This window comes from Myotis brandtii, unplaced genomic scaffold (genome assembly GCF_000412655.1).
Source record: "Myotis brandtii unplaced genomic scaffold, ASM41265v1 scaffold233, whole genome shotgun sequence".
Classification (NCBI taxonomy): domain Eukaryota; kingdom Metazoa; phylum Chordata; class Mammalia; order Chiroptera; family Vespertilionidae; genus Myotis; species Myotis brandtii.
Genome location: NW_005358773.1, coordinates 515,012 through 534,956, shown reverse-complemented (window position 1 = coordinate 534,956; position 19,945 = coordinate 515,012). Strand labels below are relative to the sequence as shown.

At 47.0% G+C, this 19,945-nt stretch overlaps 1 protein-coding gene across 1 annotated transcript in view; it reads left to right on the top strand.

Annotated features, from left to right (window-relative positions):
• HAGH (hydroxyacylglutathione hydrolase) overlaps window positions 1-19,560 on the top strand; it is a 21,121-nt gene extending 1,561 nt beyond the window's left edge. The window contains exons 2-9 of the mRNA XM_005866562.2: window positions 1,159-1,331; window positions 1,864-1,928; window positions 3,581-3,698; window positions 4,571-4,679; window positions 7,520-7,623; window positions 7,962-8,063; window positions 18,724-18,803; window positions 19,267-19,560. Coding sequence (XP_005866624.1) covers window positions 1,227-1,331; window positions 1,864-1,928; window positions 3,581-3,698; window positions 4,571-4,679; window positions 7,520-7,623; window positions 7,962-8,063; window positions 18,724-18,803; window positions 19,267-19,366 — 783 coding nt within the window. The 5' untranslated portion in view covers window positions 1,159-1,226 and the 3' untranslated portion in view covers window positions 19,367-19,560. The remainder of the gene's footprint in view (window positions 1-1,158; window positions 1,332-1,863; window positions 1,929-3,580; window positions 3,699-4,570; window positions 4,680-7,519; window positions 7,624-7,961; window positions 8,064-18,723; window positions 18,804-19,266) is intronic.
• Window positions 19,561-19,945: the final 385 nt, after the last annotated feature.

The following is a 19,945-nucleotide window of genomic DNA, read 5'->3' as shown; positions in this document are numbered from 1 at the left end:
AACTCTCTATCCCTCTCCCTTCCTCTCTGTAAAAAATCAATAAAATATATTTTAAAAAAAAAAGAAGTCAAACAAAACATGTCTCAGGACTTGGCCCAGACCATAGGCTGCAGGTCCATACACTCTGGTTACACAAAGGTCACAGTTACAAACCACTTCTCAGGCTGTGGTGGGCCAGGTTATATAATTTTTGGAAAAGGAATAAGGTTTCTGGTGGTGATTGGACCAGGTGAATTCTTTGCTTAGAGATAATGGCATCTTCCCCAGGTTCCCTAGCACCAATTGTAAATAACAGTTTCTTTACCTGGGCAGAGTGGATAATGTTCTCTGAGAAATAAAAAATGGGGCCCCCTGTTGGGGAGAATGCTTCCAGACTCGTGGAGTTTTGTTTCTGTCCTCTGCCCGCCTCCCAGCCGCACCCGCAATACACACGCTGCCTTGTGTAGTATAGTCGTCAGGCTCAGGGAACACTGGGTCTCAGCTAGCTGGTGGAACATCACAAACTTGATCATACAAAAATGTTTGTTCTGCTCTGCATGAGGAGAAGGGTCTGGCAAAAGCCCCGCTAGTTGTCAAAGGAAAGAGGGCATTGGATATCTGTGTGCGGTCATTAAAGCGACAGTTCAGGCAGTTTCCCTGGCCATGGCAGAAAAGGCTGAATCTGCTTTCAATGGCCCCTGGAGACATGGCCTGTCTGTTAGTCAGGCAGTGCTCCCTGCTTTCTGGATCCCTTTGGGGAGAGGCCCTATCCCAGCACATACCCCAGAATTTCATGGCTGCCTTCTCTCGCCTTCTGTTATACAGTTTTAATCCCTTTTATGCTAAGGCTTAAGGGCCTCCATGAATTTTTAGATTGAATAATAGGAGTTTCGTTGTTGAAAATATTCAGATCATAAATCTGAAAGAGCTGATTTCCATGAATATGAATTGTTTTCTAGATTTTCTTACTGATGTGGTTAAATGAGAATATTCTCTTCTCTTTCAAAGGAATTTAGAAAACCCTGCAGGGTGAGCCTCTGCTTGGATGTTCACTGCATGTCGTTCTGGGATGTCACATCCCCAGGACGCCCCTATTGCTGCATCATTGAGGGCTTGATTTGAAGTCTATGCCTGATGTGGCCTCACGTGAACACTGACCAAACCTGCATTCTTCTTCAGGTCTAGCCCAGCTGGGACTCCTCCATCACACAGATTTGAGGAAGAGCTTGACCGTGGAACAGGACGCCATGAAGGTTGAGTTATTGCCTGCCCTGACCGACAACTACATGTACCTGATCATCGACGATGACACCAAGGAGGCCGCCATTGTGGACCCAGTGCAGCCCCAGAAGGTGGGAGGTGTGTCCCCGGCACCAGTTCTTCATCCTCTGATGGGTGTGATAACCTCTGTGTTCTTGCACTTGGCTGAAGCTAACTAGAAATTAATCTATTTCTTTTTTTACAAACAATTTAACTAGTGCCCAGCCACTGTTACTGGGGCAAAGGGCCAATGAAAGGGGTGGGGGTGACCAGACGCTTTGCTGTGGAAAGATAAGGCCTTGTGTCTGTTAAGTCCTTGGGCGGAGAGGTAGGAGCTGTACTTGGTATTGTCTACTCTTCCTTGAGGCTTTGTGCCCTTGACCAGAGGGGCTTGGAGAGGTCATGGGGGTGGGGGTGGGGGTGCTGAATTGCCAAGTGCATCAAGAGGGAGAAAGGCCACTTTCACCCTGCTCTACCGAAGTTAGGCCGAGTTGGCAGGGTCCGGATGGAGCCCGGCCATTCCTGGCACACCCTGAGTCCCGGTGGGCACCCCACCTTGCGGGCTGGTGAGCCAGCACTTGGAGTGTGACGGTGGCCTCTGTCCTGCTTCACGTTTGGTTACAGGTTGTAGAAATGGCAAAAAAGCACGGCGTGAAGCTGACTACAGTGCTGACCACCCACCACCATTGGTAAGTGCTCCACTCCAGAGGCTGAACTTCTTCCAGGCCAGCAGAGCTGATTAGGCCTGATGGCTCCCTGCCAGGCACACCCTGAGGGTGGGGCTGGGTGGGGTTCTCACAGGCTCTCTGGGCCCTCCCGCCCTGGCCGTCTGAGTCACTTGTGCCCCCACAGCTGTGACCACTGTGCAGCTGAGGGCCCGCCTCCAGTGGGATTCTGAGGAGGCTTCGGGTGTCAGCCTCGGTGCTGCTGCCCGATCCCCTTGGTCTTCAGGCCCTAGCGCCTTGGCCCTGTGATGGGGTCTGGTAACTTGGGGGTTCTGTGGGGAGATGTTTGTGCTGTGGATCTTTCTGCCATGAGACGACCTCCAGCAGTGCCTTTGAAAGCCCTTGGGCTTGTGTGATGAGATGTTGGCCTCAATGTTAGGGAAAAAACTAGACTAGACATTAGTGTTTTTAAAACCAACAGCCATATTTGGAGAGGTTGTGTGTGGCTTTTTAATTTTTATATTTAAAGGCTAAACGTTGAAAAAGCACCTGTGTTTGGGTTTAGGATTAGAGTTGTATGTCCAAGGTTCTTCTTTGGGATTTTTGAAACTTTTGAGGTTCTTCAAAGCTAAAAAAAAAAATAATAATAATAATGTTTATTTGGCTCTGATTCCCCACCCCCAAATAACTGCTAGAGTGCAGCTAACACCTTTGAATGAATCTGTCCTCTTAGCATTGCTATTATTTCGCCTGTAGGAGCTCTGCTTCACCAGCCTCTTCTCCCAGAAATAAAATGATGCCTTTCACTGGGAGTGTGGTATGCATGTGGTTTGGCCAGTTTGTTAAGTGGTGGAAATGTCTGGCTTGATATATCTAAGTTGCTGTGTCTCTGGGACATCAGGTGCTAATTACAGACGGAGTCTACAGCCCTGTCGTTGGCCTGAGCTACTTAATGCAGCCACTCTTGCTTTTGGGAAATCTGCCTGTGCGGTGCTTTGGGCCTCTTGGGCCTCCATGTGGCTGCAGGAAGCACCCCCGTTCCTCAGCTTTGCACAGTTTGCTTCTCTCTCCCGCACTAAGTCATCCCCACATCAGGTGTCGCTTTTCTGGAGGATTTTCTCAGCACCTTATGTTTATGCCAGAACATAAACCCTGAACCAGGCCCCAAACTGAGCTCCAGGGTGTGGCCCCTGCCTCCTCCCACTTTTCGGTGGTGGTGAGCGGGCTAAGGGGTTGGCCCTGACCAGTGTGTAACAGTCCTTTGAGGGAAGAGGGACAAAGGGCCAGCCTCCTTTTATCCTGACCCTGCTGTTTCTGGGCCCATCAGAAGAGTCCATAGTTGAATGTGTAGTGACCAGAAAGCCCTGGCCTTGTCCTGGGACGCCTGCTCTTCAAGTGTGTTCAGGGCCCAGCTGAGCTAGCACTGGTGTAACTGACCTCCTTTTTGAAGTGCTGCGGCAGGGGCACGGAGATGCCTGGCATGGGAATGGGGTGCCTGAGGACGTTCTTTTCAGTGGAGCCAAATGACAGACAAGAAGCCAGTTTTCTGTGCTAGAAGATGCATTTCTACTTCTGAGAAGCATAACTAGGAAAATAAAAATTCTGTCTGGGCAGGGTTTACAAGCAAGCAAACCTCCTTCATATCAGCAGTAGCCCTAGGTCTTTTCCACTTCCAGGGACCATGCTGGCGGGAATGAGAAGCTTGTCAAGCTGGAGCCTGGATTGAAGGTGTACGGGGGCGATGACCGGATTGGGGCCCTGACTCACAAGGTCACACACCTGTCTACACTGCAGGTGAGGAGTGGACCCCAAAGGAAATGGATGTCAGGCCCTAGAGCATAGTGTGGGGTGGGGGCACGGTGGGAACACTGCCTCCTCCACCTGGCTGTCCCCTTTGATTCCCCAGGGTCCTAGAGGGGCACATAAGGGCTTAGCTGTGGAGACAGCCTGACCTGTGGATGGTTGGAGGGCTCTTGGGGCTGCCCGAGCCTGGGCAGTCCCTCTGCATCTCAGGCAAATCAGTGTGCAGATGATGACTAGATAAGAGAAGAAGCTGCAGGGTACAGCTTAGAGCTAATGGGAAATTTAAGTATGGACGCTACATGGGATCATGTGCTCATGCTGTTGCTAAATGTCTTGGATGTGATGATAGTGAGGTTATGCAGGAGGATGCTCTTTTCTTAGTAGATGCAGCTGGAGTTTAGGGGTGATTTGTCAGGATGTGTGTGACTTGAAATGCGTGAGTGTGGGGAGCACATGCCCCAGATGTCCGCATTTGGTGATACAGGTAAAGGTCATACAGATGTTCATCTTTATTTCAGTTTTTTGGGGGGGTGTGTGTGTATTTTTTTATGTGAAGAGGTGGGAGGAGGAGGGAGACAGAGAAGAAAAACAATAAAAGGCCAAACACCTAAGAAGCAAAACCATCTTTTCTAGCAGATGCCTAGTTCAGTGGCTGATTTTGAGGGAGAAAACACATCAGCAAATACCAGGTTCTAGGGTGGTCCCTGCCCCTGGGGACACACTTGAGGACTGAGTCTCATGGTCACCAGCAAGATCCATGTCTCACTGTGTGGAAAGCGTGGGGCCTGAGCGAGACCTATGAGACCAGCGGGCCGTGTGCTTGTGAGCCCTAGGAGCACTCGCCAGCGTGTGCTTTGTTTCAGGTGGGGTCTCTCCATGTCAAGTGCCTGTCGACACCATGTCACACTTCTGGACACATCTGCTACTTTGTGAGCAAGCCCGGCAGTTCTGAGCCCTCTGCTGTGTTTACAGGTGAGGGTTCAGGTTTCTGTGCTGGGGGTTGGGTGTTCTTTGCAAAGACCCTCTTGGCACAAGAGTGGAGAAGCAGAGCATTTTCTGCCTGAAACTACACGGGGCTGAGAGGAGGACCACAGCCCTCAGGGCAGAGCCTGGGGCTCAGCTTCAAACACATGGGGGCAGGCAGGCTGGGCGGACACAGGGAGGAGTGGTGCCTCCTGGTGGGGCTGGTCTTGTGCTTCCCTCTGACCGCTGTCTGGTGCCCTGGGGACCAGCCTTTCCTTGAGAGACTGTCTGGTAGAGATGCAGCCTGAGCCACCACTACCTGCAGCAGCTGCCAGGTGGGCAGGGTGGGGAGCCTCAGGCCCACCTCATGTGGGCCTAACTGATGCCCTTCTGAGTGGTCACACTGCCCATCCCTCCGTGGGCTGTGAGCCGAGTAGGTTTGGCAAAGTCAGCAGCCAGCCTTGGTCGGGTCTCCTACACAAAGCAACCCTGAGAGCGCTGGCCTGGCGGCCCCGACAAGCTCAGAAGGTAGTGGCTGCAGTCTGTGGAGGCTGTGCCCTGAGTGAGGTTTGTGAAGCTAGTCCCAGCACTGGGCTGAGGAAATGAAAGAATGTTGATGCTGGTTGGGAAACCGGTGGAGCAGAATGGCCATGTGACAACCAGGTTTAGGGTGGCACGAGCCAGTGGCCACAGACGAATGGTAATGGTTGAGAGTGCCCAGTGACAAGCAGGCCTGTTGGCCCCATGGAGCCCTACTGCCACCCTAATATTTTAGTGAATGTAATAGTTTGTAAGCTCTGTGTCTTCCAGAAATGTAAGCTATAATCATAATATTGTAACTACAGTGAAAGTTTTTTTTAAAAAATACAATGTTGAATGCAATATGGGCTCCTGGACTGGATCCTGCCATGGAAAAAGGGCGTTAATGGGAAATGTGCATTGAATCGGGGTGGAGTTTTTAGTTAATAACAATGTAGGGATGCAGGCTTGTAGTTTCGACAAATACACCAGGGAAATGCCAACTGAGTCAGGGGTGCATAAGAGGGCTCTGTAGCTTTTCTACAAATCCAATATTATCCACAGATCTCAGTTTTTAAAAAATATATGCAGCTGTTTTCAGCGTCTTCACTGCAGTGATGGAGGTGTGGGGCTGTGAGTCAGGTTACTAGTCCCTGGGCACATTGTGACAGCCCCAGGCCTCATGGTGGGCTAAGTCTGACTGTGGTGTGGAATAGGTAGATTGGCCCACATGTCATGTGTGCACTGCCCTGAAGTGGTCTCAGCTGTGTGTGTGGTGAGAGCAAAGTGTCCTCACTGAGTGGTATAGGCCTGAGTTGAGAGGAGTGTGCCCGGTGCCTGGCCTGGCAAACCCTCAGGACATCACACTCCTGTTTCTGCTGGACATCAGTCTGCCCATCTGTCGGGTGGTAAGGAAGTGCCTGCCTCTCAAGGTTGTCAGGACGTGGGGGTGTGGGTGGGCCCCTGGGGACTGTGCTGTTAGAAGCTGAGTCTCGCTTTGGAAGGTGCAAACACAGACCTGAACTGTGTCCTGCACAAGTTGTCACTGTTTTCTGTGTGACAGCAGCTGGCAGGGAGTACATTGTCTTATTGGTGACTTTAATAATAAAAATGTGAAAAATCCTACAGTGTCCTCAGTGGGGACTAATGGTGTGGGAAATAGGACAGTCCAGCAGGGCCCTAGCTGGCCTGTGTGTGCAGCCAAGGAATCTACAGCATGCGAAGGTGGGCTTATTGGTGGCCCCAGGCCTCGAGCCCAGGTCTGAGTGACCCAGGGCCACGCTCCCTCCTCCTAAGATGTAAGCAGAGGAGGTGACATCCCATGGAAGAGTGTGGCGTTGGCCCTGCGATGTGGTGGGCAGGACTGGGCACTGACGGGCCAGGGAGGAGGCTTGGCAGGTGCTGATGGAAGAGGGATGTTGCTTGATGTCGTGGGGTCGCAGGCTGTCCTCACCACAGGGGCCTGAGGAACAAATGCCTGTGGTTTCCACTTGGCACGGGAAGCAGCAGTGCATAGAGACCTGGAGGCGTCTGTTGAGGGGACACTGTCTAAAGAACAGTGTCAGGCCCTAGCTGGTTTGGCTCAGTGGATAGAGCATTGGCCTGCGGACTGAAGGGTCTGGGTTCAATTCTAGTCAAGGGCACACGCCTGGGTTGTGGGCTCAATCCCCAGTAGGGGGTGTGCAGGAGGCAGCCGATCAATGATTCTCTCTCATCATTGATGTTTCTCTGTCTCTCTCCCTTTCCCTTCCTCACTGAAATCAATAAAAATATATTTTAAAAAAGACCAAAAAAAATGGAGTCAGGAAAGGATGATCTGTAGGTGGCAGGTTCAAATCTTGAGGGCTCTCGCGGGCTGTGGTCCTTTGTGAGGGTTCCCGATGAGATCATGGAAGGTGTCATAGGATGGCCCTGGCTGCCTGGGAGAAGGGAAGATACAGGCCAAGCCTGGGAAGGGGCTACTGGGCCGGTGGGGACAAGTGCTGGGTATGGGGGTCTCGGCTAATAGGACTGGGCAGTGAAGCGAGGAGTCAGCATGACCCTAAGGTTTGGGTTTGAGCAGCTGTTTGGGAGCTGGTGGTACCAGTGAGCGAGACTTGCATGAAAAGTTTTGGGGTGGATGGGAGCCGAGAGCTGTGGGTTGTCTCTGGGCTCTGTCAGGTATCTAGGTGGAGGACACATCTGTGCTGGGCCCCAATCAGCTCAGGGGACAAAGTGGAGCTTAGCCCATGGACAGCAGGTGGTCAGCATTGCCCAGCGGTGGACCATCAGCCTCCCAAGGGGGTGTGTCCTACTAGTGGCCTCACCGCTCCATGGCTGTCCTCTTTCAGGTGACACCTTGTTTGTGGCTGGCTGCGGGAAGTTCTTTGAAGGGACAGCGGATGAGATGTACAGAGCCCTGATCGAGGTCCTGGGCCGGCTCCCTCCGGACACAGTAGGCAGAGCCCCTGCCACGTTCCCTGGCTGGTGGTGTGAGGACATGCCTGCTCTCCCACTCTGTCCTCTGACCTCCTGTCCTGTACCCCCTCTCGCCCCCTGTGGCTACCCCTGCGTGTGAGGAAGAGTGGGAGGGCCGGGGCATTTTCTCTAGGACCGTGGGTTTTCTCTAAACGTAGTTTTTATTGTTGCTTCACATACTCACAAGAAGTGTCTATCCTAAGGCACACTCCCTGGTGTCACTGGCCCAGCACAGGGCCCTTGAGGCCCATCTCTGAGAGTTTGAGGGGGATTAATGAGTCTCTCCAGAGCCCCTGGGTTTGGCTTTTTCCTCAGAGAGTGTACTGTGGCCACGAATATACCATCAACAACCTCAAGTTCGCTCGCCATGTGGAGCCCAGCAACACTGCCATTCAGGAGAAACTGGCCTGGGCCAAGGTGAGTGGGAAATGCTGTGGGCACATCCTGTGTGTCAGTCGCTGTGAAGGGACTTCCTGGGACTGTGTAGGGCCCTGCTTGCTGGCACTCAAGGCATCATCTCCAGAGCGGGCAGCCAGTGCTCCTCAGGGCCAAGAACAAGCGGGGCCTTAGGCCAGTGGTCAGCAAACTGCGGCTCGGGAGCCACATGCGGCTCTTTGGCCCCTTGAGTGTGGCTCTTTCACAAAATACTGACTTCTGTGCATGGCCCACGAAGTTTCAATTGCATTGTACATGCGTGCCCACATGTGGTATTTTGTGGAAGAGCCACACTCAAGGGGCCAAAGAGCCGCATGTGGCTCGTGAGCTGCAGTTTGCCGACCACTGCGCCCACCCAGCTTTGTGCAGGAACCAGGTGGCTTGTCAGGTCCTTTCTGACTCAGTGGGTCTGGGCTGGGCCTGGGCGTCTGTGTTTCCACAGCAGCCTAAGTGCCAGATCCCTGCCCACTTCCCATGTCCTGGGCAGCAGGTAGGACTGTGTGGCAGCTGTTCGCTCGGGAGGCTGTTTGACTGAAAGGCACTTATTTCAACTATGGCTCCAAACTTGCTCCTTGGCTCAGCCCAGGGGTTGGCTTATGGTCCTGGATTTCTGTGGGATTTGGAAACACAGCTACAGATGTTCTGGGTAGGCAGAGGGTTCCCACTGCAGTCACTGAGGAAACGTACACACTGGGAAGGGAAGCCTCAGGTATAGGGGAGCTCCCTTTTGTTGAGTTCAGTGAGTAAAGCTACCTCACACAGTTTTTTGTTTTGTTTTTTAATAAATATCCTGGTTTTGTTAAGCATCTTTATCAATTTGGGGGGGGTAGGCTTATAATACCTATAAAAATTTAAGTATGCCCTAGCTGGTTTGACTCAGTGGATAGAACATCGGCCTGCAGACTGAAGGGTCCCGGGTTTGATTCTGGTCAAAGGCACATGCCCGGGTTGCAGGCTTGATCCCCGGTGTGGAGCATGCAGGAGGCAGCTGATCAATGATTCGCTCTCATCATTGATGTTTCTGTCTCTCTCTCTTCCTCTCTGAAATCAATAAAAATATATATTTTTTAATTTAAATACTATCTTAAACAGTTGATAAATATCTCTCTTTTTTTTTACACTGCACATGTATGAATACTTTTCTTAATATAAAAAACTCATCCTGGCCCTAGCTGGTTTGGCTCAGTGGATAGAGTGCCTGTGGACTGAAGGGTCCTGGTTTTGATTCCAGTCAAGGGCACATGCCCGGGTTGTGGGCTCTATCCCCAGTAGGGAGCGTGCAGGAAGCAGCTGATCAGTGATTCTTTCTCATTGATGTTTCTCTCTCTCTCTCCTTTCCTCTCTGAAATCAATAAAGATATATTTTTTAAAAAAACAAAAAGCAAAAAATACTCATCCTGGCCCTAGCCGGTTTGGCTCAGTGGATAGAGTGTCAGCCTGTGGACTGAAGGGTCCTGGGTTCGATTTTGGTCAAGGACACGTACCTCTGTTGTAAGCTTCTTTCTGGCTCTGGTGGGGGCATGTGGGAGGCAATCAATCAATGTGTCTGTCTCGCATCAGTGTTTCTCTCTGTCTCTCCCTATCCTTTCCCCTCTCTTTAAAAATCAATGGAAAAAATATCCTTGGGTGAGGATTAAAAATAATAAATAAATAAATAAATAAAATAAAAAACTTATCCTGTATTTATCCTATACATAATTGCTTTGTGGGTTTCTTTTCACTTAATACTGGGTCTCTGTACTCTTTCCATATCAATTCATACAGATTGAACTCATTCTTTTCATGGTTATCTGCTTTTTTAAAACTAAATTTTATTAAGGATAATTTACATATAATGAAAAGTACCCAAGTGAGCATTGTATAGTTGGATGAATTTTGACAATATATGCACCTCTGTAACCCACAACACAATCACAATACAAGACGTTTACACTACCCCCAAAAGTTCCCTTGCTCCTTCCCATTCAGTTTCCCAACTACTGGTCTGCTTTGTCACTATGGATTATTCTTTCCTAGACTTTCATATATCTCTGATGTCTCTGGCTCTTTTCCTCAACATGATGTTTTTAGGATTCATTCTCGTTTTATTTCTAAGTAGCATCTCATATGGATATGCTACCGTTTGTTTACCCACTCATCTCTGGATGGACACGTGGGTTGTTTCCAGTGTTTTAGTATTATAAATAAAGTTGCTATGAACGTTTGTGTACAAGTCTTTGTGTGAACACATTTTCTGCTTGTGGGAACATGCCTAAGAGTAAAATTGCTGGGTTGTATGGCAAGTGTATAACTTTTCAGAAACTACCAAACTGTTTTCCATTTGGTTTTACCATTTTGCATTCCCAATAGTAATGCATAAAAGTTGCAGTTGCTCCATATGCTCACAAACGCTTTGTGTTGTTGATATTTTAAATTTTAGCCATTCTAATAGGTGAGTAGTGGTATATCCTTGTGATTTTAAAATTTACATTACTCTGGTGTAAATTGAGTGTCTTTTCATGTGCTTATTGGTCTTTTATACATCTTTTTTTGTGAAGTGTAAGTTCAGATCTTTTGTCCAGTTAAAAAATTGGGTTGTCTTCTTACTGAGTTGTAAGAATTTCTTGTATATTCTGGAAACAAGTCTTTTTCATATATAGATCTCAAATATTTACCCCCAGTTTGTGGATTGCCTTTCCATTTTATTTTATATGTGTGTGTTTTGTTTTTTTATTGATTTCAGAGAGAGGAAGGGAGAAGGGGAAAGAGATAGAAACATCAATGATGAGAATCACTGATTGTCTGCCTTCTGCATGCCTCCTACTGGATGTGCCCTGACCAGGAATCAAACCATGACCTCCTGGTTATGGGTCCATGCTCAACCACTGAGCCAAACCAGCCAGGTGCCTTTCCATTTTCTTAACAGTATCTTTTAAAGAATAAAAGTTACCCTAACTGGTTTGGCTCAGTGGATAGAGCGTCGGCCTTCGGACTGAAGGGTCCCAGGTTTGATTCTGGTCAAGGGCACATGCCCAGGTTGTGGGCTTGATCCCCAGTAGGGTGCATGCAGGAGGATTCTCTCTCTCATCATTGATGTTTCTATCTCTCCCTCTCCCTTCCTCTCTGAAATCAGTAAGAAATATATTTAAAGAATAAAAGTTTATACTTTTGGTGAAGCTCAGTTTATTAATTTTTTATGCTTTTTGTGTCCTATCTAAAAAATCTTTGCATACTCCTACATATATTCAGATAAATTTATATTTAAATCAGTGATCCATTTCAAGTTAATGTTTGTTTATGGTGTAAGGTAAGGGTAGAAGTTCACTTTTTTGCATATTGATATTCAGTTATTCAGTACCATTTGTTGAAAAGACTGTCCTTTCCTCAGTGGATTATCTTGGCATCTTTGCTGAATGAAATGGACCCTGTAGGAATCTACTTCTGGATTCTATTCTGTTCCATTGATCAGACTTATCCTTGTATCAATAATACTGTCTTAATTACTATAGCTTATGGTAAGTCTGAGAATTGGGTAGTTTAAGTCCTCTAACTTTATTCTTTTTAAAAATGGGTTTTGGCCCAGCTGGTATGGCTCAGTGGTTGAGCATCAACCCATTAACCAAGAGGTCCCAGGTTCAATTCCCAGTCAGGGCATATGCCCAGATCTCAGTCTCGAGCCCCAGTATAGTAGGCAGCTGATTGATGCCCCTCTCATCGATGTTTCTTTCTTTTTTTAATATATATTTTATTGATTTCAGAGAGGGAGAGAGAGAAACATTAATGATGAGAGAGAATCATCGATCAGCTGCCCCCTGCACGCCCCACGCTGGGGACTGAGCCCACAACTTGGGCATGTGTCCTGACCAGAATCGAACCTGGGACCCTTCAGTCCACAGGCTGACACTCTATCCACTGAGCCACGCCGTCCTGGCTCTCATCCATGTTTCTATCTCTATCCCTCTCCCTTCCTCTCTGAAATCAATAAAAATATTTAAAAGTTTTTGAAAAATGGGTTTTGACTCTTTTAAGCCTTTTGCATTTTTGTGTGAAATTTAGGATCATCTTTTAATTTCTACAAAAATGTCAGCTTGGTTTTTGATTGGGATTGTGTTGTAACAAAAGATTTAGAGAGAATTGATATCTTAACAATATTGAGTCTTTCCATGAACATGATATAGCTTTCCATTTATTGAGGTCCTTTAGTTCTTCTCAACAATATTTTGTAATTTTCTGTGTTAAAGGTCTTCCCATATTGTTAAATGTATCCCTAAGTACTTCATGTTTTTGGATTTTTTTTTTAATATATTTTTATTGATTTTTTTATAGAGAGGAAGGGAGAGGGATAGAGAGCTAGAAACATCGATGAGAGAGAAACATCGATTCAGCTGCCTCCTGCACACTCCCTACTGGGTATGTGCCCGCAACCCAGGTACATGCCCTTGACCGGAATCAAACCCGGGACCCCTCAGTCCGCAGGCCGACGCTCTATCCACTGAGCCAAACCGGTCAGGGCATGTTTTTGGATTTTATTGTAAATGATTATTTGTTGATAGTCTTTAGAAATACAGTTGATTTTTGTATTTGGACCTCATATCCTTTGGACTTTGCTAAACTCACTTATTCTAGCATCTCTTCTTTAGACAATCATGTCATCAACTAATAGAAACAGTTTTATTTCTTTCTAATCTATATGCTTTTTGTTTTCTTGCCTTATTGCACTGGCTAAGATCTCCAGTACAGTGTTAAACAGAAGTGGTGAGAGTGGACATATTTGGCTTGTTCCTAGTCTTAAGGACAAAGCATTCAGTCTTTCACCATTAAGTACAAAATTAGCTATGGTTTTTTTTGTTTGTTTTTTAAAAATATATTTGTATTGATTTGAGAGAGAGGAAGGGAGAGGGATATAGAGATAGAAACATCGATGAGAGAGAAACATTGATCAGCTGCCCCCTGCATGCCTCCTACTGGGGATTGAGCCCACAACCCAGGCATATGCCCTGACCATTGAACTGTGACCTCCTGGTTCATGGGCTGATGCTCAACCATTGAGCCATACTGGCTGGGCAACTGTGGGTTTTTCATAAATCCTCTTTATTAGGCTGATGAAGTTTACTTATATTCCTGGTTTTCTGAGAGTTTCTACCATGAGTTAATGTTTAAGTTTATCATATGGTTTTTCTTCATTTATTACATAGTCAAGTTTTTTTCTCTTTTACTCTGTCACTATGATGAAGTACATAAATTGGCTCCAAATGTAAAACCAATCTTGCTTTCTGGATAAACCTTAGTCATAAATAGACTATTATTCTTTTCACTAGAGGCCCAGTGCACAAAATTCATGCACAGAAGGGGGTTTCTCCCTCAGCCCAGCCTGCACCCTCTCCAATCTCGGACATCCCTCTCACAATCCGGGACTGCTGGCTCCTAACCACTCCCCTGCCTGATTGCCCCTAACCACTCTGCCTGCCAGCCTGATAGCCCCCTAACCACTCCCCTGCCGGCCTGATTGATGCCTAACTGCTCCCCTGCCAGCTCGATTGCCCCCAACTACCCTCCCCTGCCGGCCTGATCGCCTCCAACTGCCCTCCCCTGCCGGCTCGATCGCCCCCAACTGCCTTCCCCTGCGGAGCTGAGGGGACTGGGGGACTCTGGCTGGATGAGGTGCAGCACCTGCTGCCCCCAGGCGGGGCTGAGGGGACTGGGCGCCGCCATCTTGTGGCTGTGGGTGCCACCATCTTGTGAGGGCATGGCAGTCAATTAACATATTCCCTCTTTATTAGATAGGATATGTTGCTAGAGTCTATTTTTCTGTGTTCATAAGAGATATTGGTCTGTAGTTTTATTTTCTTACATTTTTTCTGGTTTTAATAGGGTAATGCTGGCCTCATAAAATGCAAAAGTGCTTCCTCCTCCTAGTTTCTGAGTTTTCTATAATTGTTATTTCTTTCTTTAATGTTTGTTAGAATTCACCAATGAAGCCAGGTGGATATTGAATTCTTTTTGTAGGAAAGATTTTTTGTTCTGAATTAATTTATTTGTGTAGGGCTATTCAATTTTAGTATCTTCTTGAGTTAGTTTTATTGGCAACTTGTCTCTTTCAAGGAATTTGTCCATTTCATTAAGGTTTTTAAATTTGTTACAGAGTTTTAATACTGTTCCTTTTTTAATACCAAGTTTATTGAGGTTTAGTTAACATGTAATAAACTGCATCAGTTTAAAGTGAAGAACTGAGTGATATTTGACAGATGTTTATACCAGTGAAATGTCTACCACTACAATTAAGACATAAAACATTTCCATCGCCCCCAGTCTTCCTCATGCCTCTTTTTTACTGCCTGGCTCCAGAGGACTGCTGACTGATTGCATGCCACTAGTCAAACTCAAGCTGGCGGGCTGCCTGCCTCGGGTTTGACATGCTTGCACTAGAGGTTAGTTTGCATTTTCTAGTATTTTATATAAATGAAACTATACAGTACGTACTCTTCTATCTTTTTTCCCACTAAGTAGAATGGTTTTAGGATTCATTCATGTTGCTGCATGTATCAGTCGTTCATTCCTTTTTACTGCTAAATAATATCCCATTGTTTGGATATGCCACATTTTGTTGATCCATTCATCTCTTGATAGACATTTGTGTTGTTTCGAGTCATAAAGCTGCTATGAACATTTGTGTACAAGTCTTTGTGTGATATATGTTTTAATTCCTCCTGAGTAAATACCTATGAGTGGAATGGCTGGGTTGTATTAGGTATATGTTTGACTTGTAAAGAAACTGCCAAACTATTTTCCTAAGTGTTTGTATTATTTTACATTACTGCCAGCAAAGTATGAGAGTTCCAGTTGTTCCACGTCCTCACCAACATTGATAGTCAGTCTTCTTTAATTTTAATAATTTTAATGGGTATGTAGTGGTGTTTCACTGTGGTTTTAAGTTGCATTTACCAATTACTGGCCATTTTGTGAAGTGTTTGTTCAAATCTTCTTGCCCATTCAAAACATTGGGTTGTTTTCTTATTGAGTAACTAGAGGCCCGGTGCATGAAATTTGTGCACAGGGAGTGGGTGTCCCTCAGCCTGGCTTGCACCCTGTCGCAAGCTGGGACCCTTCAGGTAGGGTCCCTAGGCCTGGCCGGCGATCAGGGTCTATCGGGGCTTTCCTTTCCCCAGCTGCTGCCACTGTTTGCCATCTGTGTGGCGCTGTCCTCCCCTCCCCCACCACCAGTTGCCTCCCTCTGCAGGCGATAGGCGTGGGGTGTGATCGCTTGGCTGGTCTGGGCCTCCCTCTGTGGGGCAATCGCTGGCCGGCCCCACATACCCGCCACAGTGTCACTGGCCGGTGGCCTGGACCTCCCTCTGAGGGGCGATTGTGGGGTGATGGCCCATCTTGGCTGGCCTGGTGCCAGTGCGTGTCATAGCGTGGTCATCCCGATGGTCATTGTGCTGTTCAGTCATTCAGTTGATTTGCATATTACACTTTTATTATTATAGATAAGAGGATTTTTTTAAAGTATAGATAAGAGGATTTTTAAAAAATGGATACAAGTCCTTTTTCAAATATATGTATGGTGAATAGTTTCTCTCATTCTGTGGCTTGCCTTTTATTTTCTCAATAGTGTCTTTTGAAGAGCATTTTAAATTTTGATGAAGTCCAGCATATTTATTTTCTCTTATGGTTTATACTTTTTTGTTTCCTAAGAAATCTTTGCTTTTCCCAAGGTCAAAAATTTTCTCCTATGTTTTCTTTTGGAAGTTTTATAGTTTTAGCTTTTATTTTGAGATTAGTTTGAGCCCTTCCAACCCATATCTGTTGGCTCTGTGATATCCCTTCTTTCATTTCTGATGTTGGTAATTTGTGTTCTTTTTCTTCATCATTCTTATTAATTTTCTTGATTTTTTTAAAAAGAACTTTTGCCTTAATTTTCCTTGCTTGCTTTTTCCATTGCACAGATTTCTGCTGTTATCTTTTTAAACTCCTTCCATTTACTTACTATGGATTTACTTCTTTTATAGATTCTTAATATGGAACCTGAGTTCATTGATTTTAGACTTTTCTTTTTTTCTAATATAAGCACTTAAAGCTAAAAACTTACTTTCAGGAACTGCTTTAACATTATCCCATACGTTTTCAAATGTTATATTTTCATTATTTTCAATTTGAAATATTTAAAAAATATCTCTTGTGAGTTCTTCTTTGACACATGGGTTATATCAAACTGTGTTAAACTTTTTTTGCCTTTTAAACATTTTATTATGAGAATTTTCACACATATAAAAACATTCATATACCTAACACCTACTCTCTTCTAACATTATTTTATTGTATGTATTTTACCACTGTCTACCCATCCATCTTACTTTCAAGTATACTAATGTGTGAATGCCACTTACATATCCTTTTACCAATCTCATCAGAGAGGACATTGAGCGTTCCCAGCGTTCCCAGCATGCTCTTGCGAACGGTGCTGCAGTGTTTACACTGCATCCTTCCTGCTTCTGTAGGAAAATCGCTGCACATTAACACTCACTTTAACAGATAATCTAAGAGGTTAGGACAGTTTACACTCCCCCAACTATACATGTACGAACCTGTTTTAAAATTATCCTGAGAAGAGTTAACTTGTTTTCTTCCCTCATAGGAAATAGAATAAGATTTCTTAGAGGTGAATACAGGTCTTGCCCCTGATCAACACTGACCAAGGGAGACAGAAAGAAGATGCAAATTGGGCCGTTTGGCCAACTGTTAGCTTCTATAGAAACTCCACAAGAAGGTCAGGATTGAGAGCCGGGGTCTCCCTCCAGCCACCACCCCTGCCCTCTGCCCAGCTAACCTGGAGGGTCACGCCATAGTTGCAGACACCCAAGCCCAGGCTTCCTGACCGTTCAGGGGCCAAGGGAGACAGAAAGAAGATGCAAATTGGGCCGTTTGGCCAACTGTAAACTGGCCAAACCAGTTATAAAACCTTCTAAGCTTGTTTTCAGGGACAGGGAAAGAACAGAGATTAGCAATAAACCTTCATCTTGACCTCCTGCCCCATCCTGACTCAACACACCTCCCATGGTTGAAGGATTACTTCTTTTTTTTAAAAAAAAACACAACAAAACAAAACAGCTTTATTGAAGTATAAGCAACCAACCACATAATTTCCACTTAGTGTGAATAGTTCGATTGTTTTCCATATATTCAAGAGTTGTACAATCACCACCACAATGAATTTTAGAGCATTTTCATCACCTCAGAAGGAATCTCATACCTACTAGCAGTCACTATTCCCGTCTCCCCTCTTCCCGGGCCTTGGCACCACTCACTTCTGTTTCTATAGGCATCAATGGGATCGCGCAATATGGGCTCCTCTCACTTGGCCTAATGTGCGGCATGTTCCAGCCCCATTCCTTTTTATGGCTGCGAAATACCTCGCGGTATGGCTGGCTGTAGTTAGTGTTCCTCTTATATGTCTTTAACCCACTGTGAGCACCTCCCTGCGCAGGCACCGGGCAAAGGGACACGAAGGAAGTCAGGCAGCCTTTGCCCTGGAGGAGCTACGATAGCCCATGCCCCCCCCCGCACCCCCCCCCACACACACACTGGTGTAGGGCCAACCCTGACACCTGCTGAGAGAGAAGCGCAGGCAGGAGAGAGAGGACTTTTGATGATGAAGTATTACTGCTTGATGCCAGTGATCACAGTGTGGGGGGCGGTAAGATCCAGACTCTCAGGTTTGAGGGCCCCTGAACGGTCAGGAAGCCTGGGCTTGGGTGTCTGCAACTATGGCGTGACCCTCCAGGTTAGCTGGGCAGAGGGCAGGGGTGGCTGGAGGGTGGAGACCCCGGCTCTCAATCCTGACCTTCTTGTGGAGTTTCTATAGAAGCTAACAGTTGGCCAAACGGCCCAATTTGCATCTTCTTTCTGTCTCCCTTGGTCAGTGTTGATCAGGGGCAAGACCATCCTGACTGGAGGTGACAGGGTGCCTGCCGAGGGCTCTTCCAGGGTGCTTCTCCCTAGGGCAGTGGTTCTCAACCTTCCTAACGCCGCGACCCTTTAATACAGTTCCTCATGTTGTGGTGACCCCCAACCATAAAATTATTTTCGTTGCTACTTCATAACTGTAATTTTGTTACTGTTATGAATCGTAATGTAAATATCTGATATGCTATATGTTTTCCGATCGTCGCGACCCACAGGTTGAGAACCGCTGCCCTAGGGGAAGCCTGAATACCCTACATGAGAACTCACCACCCTGTAGAGGGGGCTATCGTGCCAGGGGAGGGACCCTGGGCATCTGTCTTCTTGCTGTTCTTCCCAGTAATGAGCTGTGCACAAGCCATGCACTGTCTCGGGTGTGGGGTGGTGGGTGTTTTCTTGTTTTCATGTTTTCTGCATTTTGGCTGGTTATTACTTCTGTAATGTGGAACATAAACTTCATATTAATAAAAGAAAGCTCCATGTCCCCCTGCCCCTCCCGCTCCAAGACAGCAAAGGAGGACGGGTTGTGGCAGCTGCAATACTCACTCATATCTCCCCTCCATGAGCAGGAAGGTGTCCGACCGACACTGCTGACTGCTCACTTTGCCTTCTCAGCCAGAAGGTGTTTTAAGATCAGTAGAAGGTATTTTGAAATGAAGATCTTTAGAAGTTTCTATAGTAAAGTGATGTGTTTCCTTTGCAGGAGAAGTACAGTATTGGGGAGCCCACAGTGCCGTCCACCATTGCAGAGGAGTTCACCTATAACCCGTTCATGAGAGTGAGGTGAGGGTACGAGCAGGTGGGCGCAGGCAGGGCCCACCCTGGCCTCGGGCGTCTTGGCCTCTGCTTCACTCAAGCTCTATGTCCACTCACTGAAACTCCTGAAGATCCCAAATGGCGGAGACTGCCCAGAAATCTGGATTAAGTATAGCCACAAATCAGACGCATTTTCCTAAAGGCGAGGTGGGGACACTGCTTGGTGCCCTGGCAAGGGCATGGGTCTTTTCAGACCCCAGAGTCAGGATCTGTAGGTGGGCGGGTGCATTCTCGAGCCTCGTGGTGCTGGGCATTGCCAGACGCCAGCATGGGATTGATGTTCCTGCTCTCTGGGTCGCCAGCAGGACGGGCTTGGCCAGCACGCCATCCACAGAAACACCCAAGTTGGCCATGGGCTATTCCCTGGTGTCCTGGGAGGGGTTTGTGAGCGGGGCAAGACAGCCTGCATCCTGGCACTCGGCTTCTGCAGGGAGAAGACTGTGCAGCAGCACGCGGGCGAGACGGACCCTGTCACCACCATGAGGGCCATCCGCAAAGAGAAGGACAGTTTCAAGGTGCCCCGGGACTGAGGCCTGGGGTGCCCATGGCTGCTGCATCCAGTATTCAGATGTTTTAAATGAACTTCCTGCTGGGAGTGTAGGAAATTCAGTCTTGGTTTAATTTAAATTAATTGTAAAGCCCTTTGCTTGTGTTATCAAATGTTTTAATGCGTATTTACCAGAGAAGAATTTAGAAAGTTTTTATTCCCAAAGTTCTGCTTGCAGACTGTGTTCTCTGGCTTTTTTGTGGGGCCCCTGCATGACACCCCAATAAGAGCTGTCCCTCTTTCTCCTGCCAAGGCCAGCAGCCCTGTGCTCACCAGAACAGAGCCCCTAGAAGTGGGTGTGCTCTCCTCTTTGTCCTGGCACCACAAGAAGGGAGCTGCTGTCACGCCCATTCCTCTTCCTCTCCCCCAGCTACTTCTAGAGGAAGTCATTCTCTCAAGGATCCTGTGTCATCTTCACAAAATCATTTTTGTGTTGATGTAGTCAGGCCTTGAGGACCTCCCTGGGCTGGGTCACTGGTGCCGTGAGGCCAGAGGCTGGGGCCAGGCCTGTGAGAGTCAGGCTGGGAACCTCTACCACGTGGTACTCACAGAGGTTCACACT